Source organism: Mobula hypostoma, chromosome 20, assembly GCF_963921235.1.
Source record: "Mobula hypostoma chromosome 20, sMobHyp1.1, whole genome shotgun sequence".
Taxonomy (NCBI): domain Eukaryota; kingdom Metazoa; phylum Chordata; class Chondrichthyes; order Myliobatiformes; family Myliobatidae; genus Mobula; species Mobula hypostoma.
Genome location: NC_086116.1, coordinates 53,149,206 through 53,169,734, shown reverse-complemented (window position 1 = coordinate 53,169,734; position 20,529 = coordinate 53,149,206). Strand labels below are relative to the sequence as shown.

Below are 20,529 nucleotides of genomic sequence, written 5' to 3'. Positions count from 1 at the left end.
CCAATGATTCAAGAAATTTGAAACCCTGCCCCCTGCACCAGTTACTTAGCCACACATTCATCCGCTTAGTTTTGCTATTCTTATCATCATTAGCGTGCAGCTCAGGCGGCAATCCTGATATTATTACTCTGGAGGTCCGGCTTTTCAATTTTCTTCCTAGCTCCCAGTAATCTTTCTTCAGGACCTCCTCTCTTTTTCTGTCCATGTCATTGGTACCAACATGTACCAAGACTTCCGGCTGCTTGCCCTCTCTCCTCAGAATACTCTGGACTTGATCTGAGACATCCCGTACCTTGGCACCAGGGAGGCAACACACCATCCGAGTATCCTTGTCCAGCTCACAGAATCTCTTGTCCGTCCCCCTTACGATGGAGTCTCCTATAACTACTGCATTTCTTCTTGCTCTCTTGATTTTGGCACTAGGCAGAATGCTAGAGTCTCGTTCACTGTGGTCCTCCTCTGCCAGGTCTGCCTCTTCAACAGAATCCAAAATGATATATTGATTTCTGAGGGGGACTGTCACAGGGGTGCTATCCACTACCTCTCTATAGGTAGTATCTATCACCTCCTCACTTTCCCTAATTAGTCGAAGGTCATCTATTTCCACCTCCAGCACCTTAACATGGTCCTTCAGAAGCCTCATCACAGTGCACCTGGTGCAGATGTAATCCTTGGGGAGGCTGGGAGTCTCCCAGGATCCCCACATCTGGCACTCCAAGCACAACACTAATCCTAGATGCATAACTCTAATGCTACTGTTTGTACCAAATACCAAAAAACTGTAACTTACTCCATTACTATGAGACTCAACGGTCGCAGGAAGCCTCTTCTCGTCTCCGCCGAAGCCCGTTGAGCCAAAGCCCTTTCACTCTGCACCCTCTCACTCCGCAGCCCGCTCCGACGCTGCCCGCTGGATATGGCGGTTTTCTTTTTAAACTGTTCGCGCTCAACTGGCTGACGTCACGCGCCTGTGCAGTCTGGCCTCTCTCCTACTCCGAGAAATAAAATGTCTTCTCGCTGGAAATCCTTAGCCTCTTACCGCTGTCTTCTTTGTTCAGCCACTTCCATCATGGTCACAATCCTCTCTGCCATTGAGCACTTTGTCAAAAGGTGGTGCCTCAAAAAGGCAGCATCATCACTATCCAGGACACTTCCTGTTTGCAGAACTAGCAATGGGGAGGAGGTACAGGGAATCTGAAGGCCCACACTCAACACTCTCTTGACATTCAGAACGGCACATGAACCCCCCATGAATACTACCTTATTATTCCGCTTTGCACTATTTATTTTGTAACTTATGGTGGCCAAGTGGTTAAGGCATTGGACTAGCAACCTGAAGGTCGTGAGTTTGAGCCCCAACCGGGGCAGCGTGTTGTGTCCTTGAGAAAGGCACTTAATCACACATTGCTCTGCAACGACACTGGTGCCAAGCTGTATGGGTCCTAATGCCCTGCCCTTGGACAATGTCGGTGTCGTGGAGAGGGGAGACTTGCAGCATGGGCAACTGCTGGTCTTCCATTCAACCTTGCCCAGACCTGCGCCCTGGAGAGTGAAGACTTTCCAGGCGCAGATCCATGGTCTCGCAAGACTAACGGATGCCTTTATTATTATTATTGCACTGTACTGCTGCTGCAAAACAACTACTTTTATTTCATATGTCAGTGAAATTAACCTGATTCTGATTATTTAAAACAAAATTCAGGTTTTATATTCCTCCTATCAAAATGTAAATGATCGCTGTTTTCCCTTGTTATATAGATGAGTAGAAGTTGAAAGGTAGTCTGGATTGGCTGTGCAAGAAGATAGCAATTGGTTTGAATTCTCACCTTTTTAAATGGTCTCCAGGAATCCACCCCTCCCTCCCCAAGTTAGCTAACTCCTTCAATCCTGAATTCTTAAGTGCTCTCAATTTAATTACCCCATGGAAGTCTAAACTCAGGAAATCTTGTCCAAAACCCCTGTTTGAAATCCCTTCGAATGTGCTGCTGCCTTCATACCTGTTTATGTGGTTTAGTATCAAATATTTTTGTTGATATTTCCATGGAGCACCGTGTTTTTTTGGTGTTACTGCTATTTTATGAATAACTGTTGGGTGAGTAGAGTCCATGATACAGTGGAATGTGCAGGGGCTCTATAAGATCATAAAATGGAAAGGATTTGGACCTATTTGAATCAATAGCGTACAGTCTGGCATGAAAAAAAAACAAGGAATGAAACAAAACTTGAAAACATTGACATTTTTTTAATTGGAATAATACATACTTTGAAGCTGACAGCTAAGTTTAGCTAACAAAGTTGATGGTGACAGCAAAGTGCAAATGTTCCTCGTGCGTTAGGTTAGATATAATAATTCAGTAACACTAGATGAGGACTATCCATGAGTGCAGTTGTTATTGTCATGATTGGTCCCTGGTTGAAGATCTGAGGCTCACTGTCACAATCCAATTCCAATTCATGCTGAGAAATGCCCAGGTTCAATGTGACAGTTGATGCCATCTTGCTTCAGAGATGATGGGTTCACAAAGGTGGGGACAGATGCAACATAAATTTATCATTAGGTATATCCTCCAGGCACTTGAATGAGGAACATTTTTCCTCATGGTTTGGCAAGGTTTCTGTAAAGGGAAATGTTGCCTGACAAATCTGTTGGAGTTCTTCGAGGAAGTAACAAACAGGGTGGACAAAGGAGAGGCAGTGGATATCATTTAGTTGGATTTTCAGAAGGCGTTTGATAAGGTGCCACACATGAGGTTGCTTAACAAGATAAAATCCCATGGCATTATAGAAAAGATACTGGATTGGCTGACAGGCAGGAGGCAGCGAGTGGGAATAAAATGGGGTCTTTTCTGGTTTGCTGCCAGTGACTAGCGGTGTTCCTCAGGGGTCAGTATGAAGAACGATGCTTTTCACATTATTTGTCAATGATTTAGATAATGGAATTGATGGCTTTGTGGCAAAGTTTGTGGATGATACGAAGATAGGTGGAGGGTAGGTTGTGCTGAGGAAGCAATGCGATTGCAGCAGGGTTTAGACAAGTTGGAAGAATGGACAGAAAAGTGGCAGATGGAATACAGAGTTGGGAAATGTATGACTATTTCCTAAATGGGGAGAAGGTTCAAACATCAGTGGTGCAGGAGGACTTAGGAGTCCTTGTGCAAGACTTCCAGAAGGCTAATTCACAGGTTGAGTCTGTAGTAAAGGTGGCAAATGCAAAGTTGGCATTTATTTCAATGGAAATAGAATGTAAAAGCAAGGAGGTAATGCGAGCCTTTATAAGAAACTAGTCAGGCCACACTTAGAGTATTATCAACAGTTTTGGGTCCCATATCTAAGAAAGAACGTGTTATCATTGGAAGGAATCCAGAGGAGATTCACAAGGATGATTCCGGGAATAAAGGTGTTAACATAAGAGGAGCATTTGGCATCTTTGGGCCTGTACTCACTAGACTTTAGAAGACTGCGGGGGGTGGGGGTGGATGGGATCTCATTGAAACATACCGAATGTTGAAAGGACTGGATAGGGTGGATGTGGAGTGGATGTTTCCTATGGTGGGGGAATCCAGAACTAGAGGGCACAGCTTCAAAATTGAGGGGTGGCCCTTTAGAACAGAGATAAGGAGGAATTCTTTTAGCCAAAGAGTAATATATCTGTGGAATGCTTTGCCACTGACTGCAGTGGTGGCCAAGTCCATGCATGTATTTAAGGCGCAAGTTGATCATTTCCTGATCAGTTAGGGCATCAAAGGATATCGCGAGAAGGTAGGTCTATGGGGCTGAGTGGCCTAATTCTGTTCGTATGTCTTATGGTCTTCTATTGAGAAAGATAACCATGGGAGGGAGCAGTTCTCATAGTAAAGGACACAAGATGCCTAGTTAAATGCATTTCAGTACCCACCAACTTGAGATTCTGGTGATTGAACCATATAGGAGTCCATTGTTCCATGGTTTGTGAAGGAGAAAATTAAATAAAAATCTGAGGAAATGGTATTAGACTATGAAGGACTGGTTAATGGGTCAGTACTAGTATAGGCTATTCGGCTGAATAGACACTCCCAATGAAATAATTGCCTTGTTAGTATGGCAACTGCTTCAGTTAAGGCAATGAAAATATACAGATTTCAGTAGGAGGAAAGGAAGTATGCTTGGCAAACACTAAATAGTTATGAAAACAAATTGCTTCAGACACCAATGGTTTGACATTAATAGAAAATGAGTAATCTAAATTCCTGTTGGAGACACAAGAAACTGCTAGAGGAACTTTGGTCAAGTAACATCTGTGGAGGCAAAGAGATCATTGACATTTTGCATCCTATCGAGCTGGTCAATGTTCACTTTGACAGTTGCACATAATTGGCTGGAAAGAGGCCAACTTTCCCACGGCATTGACCCTGCCACCAGCCCTCATCAATCATCTCAATGTTTGTGATGATGTCATCAGGATCAAAGGAGATTTCATCGTCACCTTCTGGAACATTAAAAAAGAGAAAGTGATCAATAAGAAAGTTGCAAATAGCTAGATTCTTTTTTGGGGGGTTGGATTGGTTGGGGTGATTAGCAGGGCTCTCAGTACCAACTGTTTCTGCTTTGGGTAACAATTTTCTTCTTAATTATTTTAAAAGTTTATACTTAAATATGATACCACATCACATCACAAAAGAACCTCCAAACCAATGTAGCACTTTTAAAATGTAGTCTCTCTTGTAATGTAGGGAACCACACACGGTAAGATCCTACAGACAGTAACATGTTCATGCTTTAGATCTTTTAGTGATTTGTTTCAGGGATAAGTAAATGCAAATTGAATGTACTGTTTTTGTAAATGTCACAATAAAATTCCTCTTCTCTATTTGTCCATCTAGCAGAGCTGATGGAGTCTTAGGTTAACATCTGGCCTGAAGAACGCCAGAGCTGAAATGCATCAGTACTGCAACAGAGTGGGTATAATGCTCAATTTTCATGGTTAGAGCTGATAATTCTACCAGCTTCTGAAGAGGTCCGCTTTTGAAGGGGTCCCCAAAAGCAAGGTCTAAGGTGGAGTGCTGCAATAGGACTAGATGTATATCAACAGGTAATTGCAATAGCTAATTTTCAATTAGCCCTGTTGGACAGGCAATGTCATTTACATGCCTGACACCAGGCTCCAGAAACAGACAGAAACGAGATTAATAGGTAGATAGAGAGAAAGATTCAAAGATTCTGTTCAAACCTGCTTTGAAGAAGTACAAGTTCTGTATTGACTCCTGGGAACCTGAGGTCCTTGACTACTCTAAGTGACAAAGAATGGTATTGAAAACCTCAAGGATATTCAAAGGGAGCAGAGAAACCCTACAAGAGTGGCCAGAGGAACATATCACCTGATAAACTATCTGCCTGCCCCATCAGACATCTCCCGTTCCATCTGTCCTTGTTGTCCTCAATTTCCACATTGTCCTTGGAACCCACAAAATTGAATGGAAGTTAGTCATCCTTGATTTTGTGGAACTGCTTAACAGGAAGAACATTGACTAGAAGTGTAATGGAGACATAGGAACTATGTTGTGGATGAACAACTGTGAAGGAATGAAATTCTGCAGTCAGCAGTGTTCAGTCAAGTGATGAGCAGAGATGGATGAAAGTCAAGCATTATTCCCACTCTGGAAATCCAAGCAACACACATAACTCAGCAGTCTAGGCAGCATCTATGGAAAAGAGTACAGTTGACGTTTCAGGCTCAGACTCTTCATCAAGACTCAGAATTTATATGGTGGCATTTACAATAGCAACACATCCTATTTGTGCTTAATGGTCAAAAAGGCGACATCCATTATTAAGGACGCACTTCACCCAGGACGTGCTCTTTTCTCACGTTCAACATTTCAGAAGTAACTTCTTCCCCTCTGCTCTCAGAGTTATGAATGGATACTACCTCACTAACTTTTTTCTTTTTTTTCCCTTCTCTTTTTGCACTACTTATGTAACGTAAATTTCTTTTTATGTATATTTCTTATTGTAATTTATAGTTTTTATTATTATGTATTTCAAAACAACAAATTTCACAAGATACGCCAGTGATATTAAACCTGATTCTGATTCTGTATCATGGACTCAGTCTTTCACCATATTTATCATGGACATTGATAAGATAGTTAGTTATATATTTAAATCACAAGGAACCACAGGCATATTAACTGACAAGAAACACCAAGGTAAATTTAATTCAGATTGTGAGGCTATACTCAGAATTTTTAAAAAAATGTTGAAACTGAAATATTTTCTCATGTACTAAAAGCTAGAAAGTGAGAAGAAACAGAGGGATATAGGTATTCATGCATTCAAATCACTAAATCTAATCAGAAGAGTAATGAAATATTGGTCGTGCAAAAGGATTGCATTACGAATAAGAGGAACAAATTTTTAGTTGAACAGTAGCTGTTGGGGATGACTGAGTCTTCTTGAAAAGGAAGGTGGGTTGCAAAATCTTGTTTTCTATACTCTTAATTTATAAGACTGAAAATTAGTAGAATTTGAGGGGTTCGGAATGATAAATTGGAATGCAGGTAGTTCAAATTTAGCCAATTAAACCCATACTATCTTTCACACGGGAATAACAAGGTCAGGTTGTCATCAGTTCAGTAATGATATAAAATGGCAGCACAGGCTGGATGTGCTGTCTTTATACGATAACCTTTCACTCCAGAGGTTCCCAACCTTTTTTATGCCATGGACCAATTCCATTAAGCAAGGGGTCCGCGAACCCCAGGTTGGGAACCCCTGTTTCCACTCCATTGTTGATGAATAATCCATCCAACCTCTGCCTTAAAATTATTCAAAGACTGTCTCCACTGTTTTTTGAGAAGGAGTTCCAGACTCATTAAAGTCTGAGAGAAAAAAAAGTCTCATTTCTGTCTTAACCGAATGACCACTTGTTTTTTTAAACAATGACCCTTAGTTTTAGATATTCCCACAGAGGAAACATCCTCCCCAAATCGATATCGTCAAGATTCCTCAGGATCTTAAGTATTTCAACTAAATCTCCTCTCACTCTTTTAAACTTCATTGGATACAACCCCAGTTAAAAACACAGCTCAGTCATGCCATTTATTTAGTAAATCTAAATCTAAAATGCTTCCTTTCTTAATTAAGAACAACACCTCGCAAAGTATTCCAGAGGTAGTCTTATCAGTGTCTTATCTAGCTGAAGCAGTACCTTCCTACTTTTGCATTTAATCCTCCAGCAGTAAACAATAGCAATTTATTAGCTTTCCTAATTACTTGCAGTAACTGGATTGTAGCCTTTTACAGATCATGTATCAGGACACTCAGATCCCATGAATCTTATCGTTTCACCCACATAGTTGTGGAGTGGTAGCAGCCCTTCCTACAATGATAAGCATAATTAGTCATTTGGCTTTAACTTTTTAAAAATGAAGTCAGAAAACTGATTTCTACATAAAAATGGGAATCTCGAATGTTTGCCCCACAAAGCTTTGGATTTGGGGATCAAATGAAATGCGCTTGATTTAAGTGCTAGATTCTTGAATTCAGCAATGTGGAGAAAAGGCAGGCCGTGGAGTAGTGTGAGATAATAACGTGGTGGAATCGGTTGAAGGAAGCTGATTCAACGTTCTCCTATAAGCAGCCAGCTGTCAAGTGGTAATTATCAGTCCAAAGGGAACAGATTACCACTCTCACTCTTTGTCAGGGAATTATTCCTGAGAGAAGCAAAATGTTCAAATTTGCTGTCTAACAACTCCATTTAATTTTCATTCTTGACCTACCTCCTTGATAATCATACAAAGCTACTGCAGTCACACCAGAATCGGCAATGTCGTAAACATTCTCGGCACCTATGGACAAATCATAAAGCAAGGATTTTTAGGAAAAGACTGAGTAGCAAGAACTCTTTTTGTCCGTTTTGACCCCTTCTATCTGCCTTCTTACCAAACTACATTCCTTTCTACCTTTTCCCCACATCAACTTTGCCCTGGATTTCTATGTATACCTGCTCCCCAAATTCACAACTACATCTTCTGTCCATGTTCCCATCCTCACCTTCTCTCTGATAGCCCTCAACCCATCTTCCCCTCAATAATCTCCCCAAATCTCCACCTCCAACTTTTTCCCCAACGTCATTCATTCTATTTCTCACTTATTTAATCTCCTACTGTGGTCCAACCATCTTACCTAGCTGTTTAACCAGCTGACTGAAATGTTGTAGCAAAGCCCTCCGAAACACAAGCAAATCACCAGATATTTACTCACATCTTCGCAACTGAACCACCATTACTTGAAACCCGCTGCCTTCCAAAAATATCCCGAGTCATTCCCATCTCTCACCTGAACCAGTTATTATAATCTATAGAATTGAATGGTCTCCAGCGTCCCCAGTGTCCATCAGCAACATCATTTTTAAAACCAACTAAGTAGCACATTATCACTCAAAATAAATAGGCCCATTTAAAATGCTGTAGGGATCATTTCACCAGAACTGGGTGTTTCTGTTTTCATTTCAGAGACTGGTGACAACTGTTCATAGTCTCCTTGATCTTCCAAATCCTTGTTGGGAACTGCCTGGCCAGCAAATTCAGGAATATTTTCATAGTCATCCATTGCTGATTCCTGTAACAAAAAAAAAGCAGAGGGCAGGCAGGTTTAAACAATGCAGTCAGTTGGTCTCAATGTTTAAACATTGCAGTCAGAGATACTGGTGGTAAGGGCTACAAGTGGCTCTCCAGTGGGCAATAACCCACAGGCTGACCTCTGCTGAATAACACATTTTGTGAGTTCTATCAGTATGAGCTAAGAACTTTGACAGACCTCTATAGACAAACCTAACGGATTGTATCCATGGCCTGGTATGGAAACGCCACTGCCCAGGAATGGAAAGGCTACAGAAAGTGGTGGATGCAGCTCTGTTTATCAGAGCCAAAACCTTCCATCACTGAGTACTTTTATATGGAACGCTGCCACAAGAAAGCATCATGAAGAACCACCCCCCACCCCCCACCTCCTGGTCAGGTCCATTTCTCTCTACTACAAATCAAGCAGGAACTACAGAAGCCTTAGGTCCCACACCACCTGGTTCAGGACCATTTATACCTTCATTACCCAATAACCATCAGGGTCCTGAATTGGCATGGGTAACGTCAATCACTGCTATTCTAAACTGATCATACTAACTTCCAAGGACTCTTTACAAAACATATTCTCAGTATTATTTTTTAATCTAACAATTTGTCTTCTTTGGCATATTGGTTGTTTGTCAGTTTATGTTTTGTTTTGTAAATTCTGTGGTATTCCTTTTCATTCCTGTAAATGACTGCAAGAAAATGAATCTCAACGTAGTATATGGTAACGCATGTGTACTTTGGTAATAAATTTATTCCGAATTTGGACATTGAGCTATGATAAGCCCTGCTCCCACCAAGGGAAAATAGTTAATCGATACTAAGCTGCACACAGAAGAAATTATCACTTCACCATTTTGGGCAGGGATTCCAAGATGGTGTAATACTCGGGTCATCATCATGATGTGCCATACTCTGCCAGAGCCTCGGCGACCAATTTGATCAATATTTATCCCTGAAACAAATCACTAAAATATTGATCAAAATATATTTTCTCTTTAATAAATGTTTTTACACATTATTCTGCATTGTTATTGTTTTACCTTATTCTAGCTCAATGCACCATGTATTAATTTGATCTATATAAACAGTATGCAAGACTAGTTTTTCACGGTATCTTGGAAAATATGTCAATAATAAACCAATATCAATATCAAGGCCTTAACTAGAAACATGATGAATACACCTCAAAGATACCTAATTGACTATTAAGTGCAAATAGAATGTACTACTTTTGTAAATGTCACAATAAAATTCCTCTTCTCTATTTGTCCATCTAGCAGAGCTGATGGAGTCTTAGTTTAACATCTGGCCTGAAGAACGCCAGAGCTGAAATGCATCAGTACTACAACAGAGTGGGTATAATGCTCGATTTTCATAGTTAGAGCTGATAATTCCACCAGCTTCTGAAGAGGTCCGGATTAGTAAATATGCAGATAGGTGGCGTTGTGGATAATGAAGTAGGTTTTCAAAGCTTGCAGAGAGATTTAGGCCAGTTAGAAGAATGGGCTGAAAGATGGCAGATGGAGTTTAATGCTGATAAGTGTGAGGTGCTACATCTTGGTTGGACTAATCAAAATAGGACATACATGGTAAATGGTAGGGCATTGAAGAATGCAGTAGAACAGAGGGATCTAGGAATAATGGTGCATAGTTCCCTGAAGGTGGAATCTCATGTGGATAGGGTGGTGAAGAAAGCTTTTGGTATGCTGGCCTTTATAAATCAGAGCATTGAGTATAGGAGTTGGGATGTAATGCTGAAATTGTATAAGGCATTGGTAAGGCCAAATTTGGAGTATTGTGTACAGTTCTGTTCACCGAATTATAGGAAAGATGTCAACAAAATGGAGAGAGTACAGGGAAGATTTACTAGAATGTTACCTGGGTTTCAGCACCTGAGTTACAGAGAAAGGTTGAACAAGTTAGGTCTTTATTGTTTGGAGCGTAGAAGGTTGAGGGGCACTTGATAGAGGTATTTAAAATTATGAGGGGGATAGATAGAGTTGATGTGGATGGGCTTTTTCCATTGAGAGTAGGGGAGATTCAAACAAGAGGACATGAGTTGAGAGTTAAAGGGCAAAAGTTTAGGGCTAAAATGAGGGGGAACTTCTTTACTCAGAGAGTGGTGGCTGTGTGGAACAAGCTTCCAGTAGAAGTGGTAGAAGCAGGTTCGATATTATCATTTAAAGAAAAATTGGATAGGTATATCGACAGGAAAGGAATGGAGGGTTATGGGCTGAGTGCAGGTCGGTGGGACTAGGTGAGAATAAGAGTTCGGCACGGACTAGAAGGGCCGAGATGGCCTGTTTCCGTGCTGTAATTGTTATATGGTTATATATGATTATTTAGACACAGGACCATAAGACCTAGGAGCAAAATTAGGCCATTTGGCCAATCGAATCTGCTCCACCATTTCATCATGGAAGATTTATTTTATTTTTTTTAAATTTTATTAAGATACAGCATAGAATAGGCCCTTCCACCGCTTCCAGACAAGCTCACCCAGCAATCCCCTGATTTAAGCCTAGCTTAATCACAGGACAATTTACAATGACCAATTAACCTACCAACCGGTACTTTAGAATGTGGGAGGAAACCAACGCGGTCCTTACAGGCAGTGATGGGAATTGAACCCAGGAGGGCTGTACTGTAAAGCGTTGTGCTAACACTACACTACTGTGCCACCCATAAACGTATTATTTATTATAACTTATTATCCCTCTCAACTGTATTCTCCTGCCTTCTCCCCATAACCTTTGACTCCCTTACTAATTAAGAACCTATTAATCTCCACTTTAAATATACCAATGGATTCCACAGATTCACCATCCTCTGGCTAAAGAAATTATTCCTCATCTCTGTTCTAAAGGGACAAGTTCCCACCAGTTAATTAATGCAAGTTAGCTCCAGTTAGTGCAGCTTAGAATTTAATTTCTTCAGTGATAGTAAGTTTTGTGTAGAATGTGCACAAACAAGCATTCTCCTGAAGAAGCTTTATTTGAAGAAGACACCTGAAGCTCTCCAATGCATTGCTCAGTACTTCATTTTAGCTGACACATAGAGTTCATTACCTCATAAGAATCAGGATTATCATAGACTTGGTCTTCCTGTGGCTCGGGCTGTGGCTCGAGCTCAGGCTCGGGCTCAGGCTCTGGCTCGGGCTCGGGCTCAGGCTCGGGCTTTTCCACTGGTTTCGGACCCCGCCTCTGAGGAGTCGGTGGGATCTGTTCAGCATTCTCAGGTTCTGGAATCTCTTGCTCCATCCGTTCCTGTAGGTGAAGGTCAAAAAACACAGGTCAACATTAATCTGACTGCACTGGGGAAGTAATCAGTTTCAATATTAAATGCTGAAATCTTACGTCAAGGTTCTCTTTGTTAGTTAACCCTCATTAGTTTAGTCATACTATGCTGGTGTATATTCCTTAATTTGTTCTGAGCTCATAGCTCCATCCTTTGTATTTCTTCCTCTTCCTATTTCCTTAACACTTGATGTCAATTCATTAGTTGTAATTCCTTAATGTATTCTTCCTCATACTCTCCAACTATCTCCACAATTCATAGTGTATCAAGGTCTTAATGGACTATGTATGTGCTTTAATAACCTGAGCATCTTACATTACCTCTTCACAGCAACAGGAACCCTGACATGGGAATATTAGCAGGCTGTTCTTTTGCAGATGCCCCTCAAGACTGCACACAGGAAGACAGTAGAAGCCCATGTGAATGGCTCTCCCCATCCCTATAATTGACAGCATAAAAGTCTTCTGTAGTCCTCGTATGTCTGTGAATGGCCAACATGGCACAGCTAAGGAATGAATTGTGAATCAGCATACAGAACCATAGAAAATTTCAGCAATGAGGGTGACATCAAGTTAATTGTGTACATGCTGATACAAGAGAACCTAATCCCACTTATCAGCTCTGTAACCATGGCCTTGATGGGTCTCAGTTTTTCTGAGCTCATCCAGATACATTTTTTAATGGTTGAGGGTTTCTGCTCCATATGCTTTCAGGCAATGTTCTCTGGCCCCCTCCACAGTTTGGGTGAAACAAAGCCCTTAAATGGCCTCAAAAACCTTGCAGCAATGATCTCAAACCTATGCCTACCGGTTCTTGTCCTCTTTGTCAGTGGAAATTACCTTTGCTGTTCAGTCATTTAATTTTATACACATTAACCAAATTTCCCTTCAGTTTTGTTTGTTCCAAAAAATGCAACATCGTCCATAGAATCTCTCTAATTCAATCTTCAGCCCAGGCAATAGCCTAAATAATTTCCTCAGCGTATACTCTCTCATGTTATTAATTCCTACTGGTAACATGGTGACCACATCAACTCTCTGCACTCCAGCCTGACCTGTACCTGTAGCATTTCTACCAGATTGTCCTCCTCTGAACTTATTCTGCTTAGGTTGTCATTGAATAAACTGACCGAATCATTAACTGACTACTGGTTCAAGGTTCTCAATACTGGAGAATCACAGAGCTAGTTATAACCTATCTTGGAGTTAATGATGAGGAGAACCAAAGTGTTCAGGTCATCATTGAAAGTTCATGTATTCAGATGCATTCCAGAAATATGACCCTGTAATTCATTCACATTTCAGTGCACTGCCATACAATACAGGAGTCATTGTTGAGTGAGTGTTACATGGTTGGAGAGGTGGTGTCAAGGAAATGTTTACATAGTTGCATGGGCACTACTGAGGGCATGCTGCATTTAACTATCAAACAAACAGCGTCTCATGGTTGCAGGTGTGGCTCTGGCAAAAAATTGTACTGAAATTAATTAAGGCATCCGTTAGTCTTGCGAGACCATGGATCTGCACCTGGGAAGTCTTCACTCTCCAGGGCGCAGGCCTGGGCAAGGTTGTATGGAAGACCAGCAGTTGCCCATGCTGCAAGTCTCCCCTCTCCACGACACCGATGTTGTCCAGGGGAAGGGCATTAGGACTCATACAGCTTGGCACCAGTGTTATCGCAGAGCACTGTGTGCTTAAGTGCCTTGCTCAGGACACAACACGCTGCCTCGGCTGGGGCTTGAACTCACAACCTTCAGGTCGCTAGTTGAATGTCTTAACCACTTGGCCACGTGCCCACATACTGAAATATCAATACAAGAACGAACACGTATAGGCGGATATTGCAAGCAGAGTCAAAGAGTCATATGTCATGGAAACAGACACTTCAGCCACCATGTTTGCAGCAAACATCAGGCATCCATTTACCCAAATCCAGGAGTAATCCCATTTTATTCTCCATCTCATCAGTTCCCCCAAATTCATCCACATTCCACAGGTAATTATCCACATCCACACACCACAAGTAAGTATCCTACCAATCCGCTCATCTTTGGGAAATGAGATATACTGGAATTACAAGATGATTGGGAGGTGGGGAGGGGTGGATGTGATCATTTAAAACTGTGTTGCATAGACATGTCTTCTGTCAAGAGAATCTCTGGAATTCTTGTGTCCAGAGAGTTGTACAGACTAGATCATAGGAGCTGTTCAGGGAAGAGGTCGATAAACATTTGGAAGAATGGGGAATTGACAGATCTGGTACAAACGAGGAGTTGAGGACTAGAGCAGATCACCACTAGTCCTGCTCCTCCTTTCTTATTTGTTCATTGGACCAAATCCATACAGTTACAAAAAACAATCTGCAAACTCCGTGTAAACAGTATTGCAAATCGGGTTTTAATCCTCGTTGCTATTATAATGCTCTGTTTCATCTAAAAAGGTGAATTCATATTGTGTTAGGATTGTTGTAGAAATAATATTGGGCAGTGAAGAGTTTTATTGTACTGTGGGTGCTGAAAAAGACCCTGAAATATCCAGCAGGTCAGATAGTATACTGTATGTCGAAAAAGAGATAGTATTAGTTCGAATCAGAGGGAGATTCAGCATGAAAACAAACTCTTCAACTGACTGAGTTCACTCCAACCATCAACCACCCATTTACACTGATTTTTTTCATCTCATTTTTTTATTAATTCTGGCTTATTTCCCCTTCCATTCCGGTCCTGATGAAGGGTCTCGGTCCGAAATATTGACTCTATTCCTCTCCATAGGTACTTCCTGACCTGCTGAGTTCCTCCAGCATTTTGTATGTGTTACTCTGGATTTCCAGCATTTGCAGAATTGCTTGTGTTTCTTGCTTTATTGTCCTAACATTCTCATTAAAACCCCTAGATTCCATCATTAACCAGCTTACAGTGGCCAATGAATCTAGCGATTTTCACATTGTTTGGTGTAGAAGGAAACTGGAACACCTATGTAGTCACGGGGAAAATGTGTAACTCTACACTGATAGCTCCCAAGGTCAGGATTAATCCCAGGTATATCAAACTGTAGTAAATCAAGGCAACTGGACTTGCTGTGTTGTCTAGAAGATGTTCCACCACTCATCCAAGATGCTTCTTCAGTCCTGATCCATGGTGGGTAGTTTTCCGGCTGATAAAACCCTGTGAGTTGTTTAAAGCTATTGCAATCATATGAGGACTGTTAAGAATCGTAGAGGTAATGAGAGGGTCATTTGCCTTATCTTCGCATGAATGGAGGTGTGAACCGTTGTGGAGAAGTCAGGTTAGGACTGCATGGTAAGTAGCTGATAGGTGATGTCATACCCCACCCCCTCTGTTCAGGGATGGGTTTTACAGTTTGACAAAGATGGCTTCTTTAACCCCTCTTTCAAACCACCTGTCCTCCCTGTCCAAAATGTGCACATTGTCATCATCAAAGGAGTGTCCCTTTTCCTTTGGGTGTAGATATACAGCTGGGTCTTGACCTGAGGTGTTAGCCCTCTTATGTTGGGCCATCCGTTTGTGACGTGGTTGTTTTGGCTCGCCGATATACAGATCTGTGCAGTTCTCATTGCATTGGATAGCATATACAATATTGCTCTGTTTCCACCTCCATTCATGTAAAGATAAGGCTGATGACCCTCTCATTACATCTATGACTCTTAACAACCCTCATGTGATTGCGATACCTTTAAACAACTCACAGAGTTTATAAGCCAGAAGACCATGGATCAGAACTGAAGAAGCCTCTCAGATGAGTTGTGAAATGTCTTCTAGACAACACAGCAAGTCCAGTTGCCTTGATTTACCTCTGCTTGATATACAGTGACCTGGATGACTGAAAACCTTCATAGACAATAAACCCCAGCTTCTGGCCTTACGAGAAGCAGCTCAACTGGTTACATCGCTGTGCTGCCCTATATTTTTTCTGTGAAATAACCTGTCATCAGAATTGTTTTTTTGCAAGGTGCAACACCAGCACAAAGTGATCCTGTTGACAGTAAATTAGCCTGAGTGGTTCAGCTAGTTCTCACATAACTAACAACAACTTTACAACATCCACTTCCCCATCGCCAGCTCACCTGCTGCTTCCTGCGTGCTTCTTCCCGTTCCATTCTCTCTCGCGCCTGTCTCCGAACACGCTCCTCCTCTGCTCTCTTTTTGTTGTCCTCATCACTGGCTTTAGCCATATTTTCAAACCTTGACTTCAAGCTCCGTGCACTGCTGCTGGCTGCGAAAAGAGAGAAGGAGTGAGACAGAGCGGAGGGAACAGGAGTGATACAGAGGGAAAGAGTGAAGCAGAGAGAATGGAGAGAGGTAGCAAGGCAATGAGTGAGGAAGATGTTAGTAGAAAAGAGAGAAAAGAAGATTGTAAGGAGTGCAGCAGGAATGAGACAGCATGAGGGAAAGGGGGAAATGAATACAGCAAACGAGAGAGGAGAGGGAAAAATGAGATAGGATCAGTTGGACAGATTTTGGAAAACAACGATCGAGGGAGAGAGGTAAAGAGAGAGGAAGCAAGACAACAATGGGGAAAAGAAGGAGAAAAGAGAGAGGGGTTAAAAAAGAGGGAAACAAAGGTTGAGTGAATACGGAATAGAATTCGAGAGGGAAGAGACGGAAGGAAAAAAAAGATTGAGAAAAATGGGTAGAGGAAAACAAGAAAATGCAGAGAAAAATTTAGTGAAATGTAAAGTTAGGCAAAGTAAAGGTTTTTTTTAAATTGAGGGAAATTAATAAATGGATATAGTGGAAGGAAGAAAGAAGCCAATGAAGATCTCCAAAAACTTTGGCTCAAGAAACTCTGATCAGACTATGATAATGAGGTATTGAGGCATGAGATGAGCAAACTGTCTAACTATAATACCCATCATGTATTATAACTTTACAAATCTTAGAGGGCATGGAGCAAAGTGAAGATTAAAGCCATTCACCACAGCTTCATCCAATGAATATTGATCTTCTGCTGCAAGGGCAGGGCTATAAATCTTGTTCACCTATCATCATCAGGGCTGTTACAAATACTCTAGACTTCTGGACAGTGTTGTGACTGATGGGATAAGGGTATGACAATGTTCAACCACCCCACAGTTGGAATTAAGAAGATGGTCCTCAAGGATGAGATGTGACTGGAGATCCATGGGTGGGAGTGTGACTAGTGATACCAGTGTGGGAACAGTAACCGTGGGGTGGGATTGGGAATGGTGACTCTAGAGTGGGCTTGTAATCAATGATTCCTGGATGGGGATGAGAAATGTGACCTCAGGGTTGGGCTGTGACCGATGACCTGCAGGCTAGTGTTCTGCAGCTAACTAAGAACAGTTTTACTCTTAGTTTATCATAATTGTCCACTGTTTCCTGTTTTGCTGCTGTTGTTATTGCAAAAGTAGGAGGAAACTGAGCCATGCATATACCCAAGGTGCTTGAATTGACTTGCAATTTTTGAAGTTTGATTCTGGACTGCAGCCTTTCATTGAGGCCCACTTCACAAAGCCACTCACCGGCTTCCACTGGCACTGTCTTTTGGTAGGACGTCGTTGGACTCTCCATTTCCGTGAAGGTAGCTGCACTCTACAATGTGAATTGATAAAATAATCATCCTTTGATTTGGTGCGGGGAAAGACCATGCAGGCAAGCCCAAGCTGCAAAAAGTTATGGTGCCTGGGGATATAGACAACTCTCAACCCCAGCCACCATAACATGACTGCCAGGCAAAGAGGGGTTATCCCCCATCTGAACAGCTTCATCTATGGAAGAAATGGATTGCCATATACAGAGAGGAAAACCATAAAACCAGAAGGCATAGGAGCAGAATTAGGCCATTCTACTCCACCATTTCATCATTGCTGATTTATTATCCCTCTCAATCCCATTCTCCTGCCTTCTCCCTGTAACCTTTGACACCCTGACTAATCAAGAACTTGTCAACTTCTGCTTTAAATATATCCAATGACTTGGCCTCCAACGATCTGTCTGAAAGCCTGTCCCTGCAATCTGCTTAGTCATCTGAGGGATAATGAGTGTTGAAATCTTCTGCAATAGCAATGAATGGTAGAGTGACTTTTCAGTGAACTCTGAAGGTCAAAGTTCATGCTCCACTCCACCCTTAAGAGTTTCAGTCTGCAGCAATCGGTTGGTCAGATTATTAGGTTGAACAATACTCAATCTCTCCCTGACATAAAAAGCCCTTGTCCATCAGAATGCCAATTCTAAGGTGCCCCTCCTCTCCCCTGTCTCCCCTCCCCATACCCCCAGGATAAATTAACTCCATGGGGACCCATGGGAAGGCTGAAAAGGGCAGGCCAATCAATTGCTTGAGCCAGTTCACCATTTAAGGACATCGTGATAGATTACTACCTCAATTCCATTTCCATGTCACTGTAAAGGTCTGTAGGTGACAGGTTTGAATCCCAATACTTTCTGTGTAGTTATTATTGATTTTTCTCATGAAATCTAAGATCTAATCTTGAAGCTGTGCCCCAGGTTTTTATACTTCTTTGCCTGAGGAAGTTATTTTTTCTGGATCTTTTGAACTGATTTCTTTACATTTTATTTTGGACAACTCACTTTGATCTCCCCACCTCCTTAGTTTGTGGAAATAGAAAACAAACAAACTGTATGCAGCATTTCCCTTTTTAGACTGTGTTAGGGATCTGGAGCAGCTGCGTATGATCTTCTACGGGAGTGAGGAGATCATCGATCAGAGTTACAGGGAAGTAGTCACCCCTAAGTTGTGGGAGGTGGGTAGCTGGGTGACTGTCAGAAGGAACGGGAAGCTGAAAAAGCAGTTCATGCAAAACACCCCATGGCCATTCCCCTCAATAATAAGTATACCATTTTGGATACTGTTGTGTGGGATGACCTCCCAGGAGAATGCCACAGAGACCAGGTTACTGGCACTGAGCATGGGTCCATTGTGCAGAAGGAAAAGAGGGAGAAGAGAGGAACAGTAGTGATAGGAGGCTCAATAGTCAGAGGAACAGACAGGAATGTGAATGTGAAGGGGGCACCCGAATGGTATGTTGCCTCCCAGGTGCCTGGGTCAGGGATGTCTTGCATTGCGTGTGTTCATAGCATTTTGGAGGGGGAGGGAGTGCAGCCAGGTGTCTTGGTACATATTGGTACCAGTACAGAGGAAGGAAAAGAAGTCCTGAAGAGAGAATATAGAGAGCTAGGCAGAAAACTGATAAGTAGGACCACCTGGGTAGTAATTTCTGGATTGCTGCCTGTGCCACGTGCCAGTGAGGGTAGAAACAGGGTGATTCAGCAGATAAATGTGTGGCTGAGAAGCTGGTGCTGAGGACAAGACTTCTGGTTCTTGAATCAGTGGGATCTCTCCTGGGGAAGGTTTGACCTGTACCAAAGGGACAGGTTGCACCTGAACCCAAGGGGGATCAATATTCTCACAGGCAGGTTTGTTAGAGATGTTGAGGAGGGTTTAAACTAATTTGGCAGGGGGTGGGAATTGGAGTGAAGGGACTCAGGATAAGATAGATAGTAAAAAGCAAAGACTGCATGTAGTCAGACTGTCAAGAAGGGCAGGCAGATGATAGGACAAAATTGCAGCCAGCAGGGTGAAATTCAGTGCGTTACAGATGCAGAATCAAAAAGTACTGCAAAAATGGTACTCAAAGTGTTATATCTCAGTGTGTGGAGTACAAGAAAGACGGTGGATGATCTAGTTGTACTTTTACAGATTGTCGGTTGTGATGTTGTGGCCATCAATAAATTTTGACTGAAGGATGGTTGTAGTTGGGAGTTGAATGTCCAAGAAGGCGGAGCTTAGGAGGGTTAATGGCACCTAACGGAGACTCCTTTGCTTGCATTTTCGGAAACAGCTCCATTTTCATCTTTAGTATCTCTATTTTTCCCTTTCGTGGTTCTTTTGAAGACCCTGACCTGGACTTACACACTGACTACAGGTCTTAGTGGGAATGGGTCCCGCTCTCGGGGTTCCAAATCTGGCCGTTTTTCAGCACACCAACGGCTCGGCCTAAGAGTCCGGCTCGAATTCGGAAGCCTAGGATCTCGGGACTCTGGAGACGGGCAGATTAAGGGTCGGTATCATGACAGGAGACCCATGTATCATGGGGGGGGTCAGGATATCTGCTGTGTGCCTGGAGACCCAGGATCTTTGCGATCTTCAGGTACAGAGCTGAAAAATATGACGTAACGGACTTTAAACATCGTAAACCAGCGAGTTATTTGTTATGTCTCCCCTCTCGCTGGGAAAACGGAGACACCTTTTTCTCCCTTATTAGGGAGAGAGAGAGAGCCTGTGGTATGTCGAATACCGGGTGAAATGCGAAGTCTTTGGGGTAACTGCAAGTCTGTGTCTTTGCAGTGCTTGGTGGCGGGTGCCAATGCTTTTTTTTTGCTGATGGGGGAAGGGGGGATTGTTGCTCGCTGCCACTTACGTGCGGGAGGGAGGGGAGCTGGGGGGGACTTTGGGGTTCTAACATTTAACTGTCGTTCACTCTTTGGGGCACTCCTCTGTTTTCATGGATGGGTGCAAAGAAAAAGCATTTCAGGTTGAATATTGTATACATTTCTCTGACTTTAAATGTACCTTTGAACCTTTGTATCGGAGGGATAGGAAGGTAGGCAGAGGGGGTGGCAAGA

General features: G+C 42.3%; 1 protein-coding gene across 2 annotated transcripts in view; it reads right to left on the bottom strand.

Annotated features, from left to right (window-relative positions):
• Nucleotides 1–2,235: 2,235 nt before the first annotated feature.
• LOC134359534 (src substrate cortactin-like) overlaps nucleotides 2,236–20,529 on the bottom strand; it is an 87,604-nt gene continuing 69,310 nt past the window's right edge. For both annotated transcript variants that reach the window (XM_063072937.1, XM_063072938.1), the window contains exons 11-16: nucleotides 17,409–17,478; nucleotides 15,990–16,138; nucleotides 11,678–11,875; nucleotides 8,463–8,598; nucleotides 7,758–7,826; nucleotides 2,236–4,465 (exon numbers count right to left, since the gene is read on the bottom strand). In XM_063072937.1, coding sequence (XP_062929007.1) covers nucleotides 4,329–4,465; nucleotides 7,758–7,826; nucleotides 8,463–8,598; nucleotides 11,678–11,875; nucleotides 15,990–16,138; nucleotides 17,409–17,478 — 759 coding nt within the window. In that variant the 3' untranslated portion in view covers nucleotides 2,236–4,328. The remainder of the gene's footprint in view (nucleotides 4,466–7,757; nucleotides 7,827–8,462; nucleotides 8,599–11,677; nucleotides 11,876–15,989; nucleotides 16,139–17,408; nucleotides 17,479–20,529) is intronic.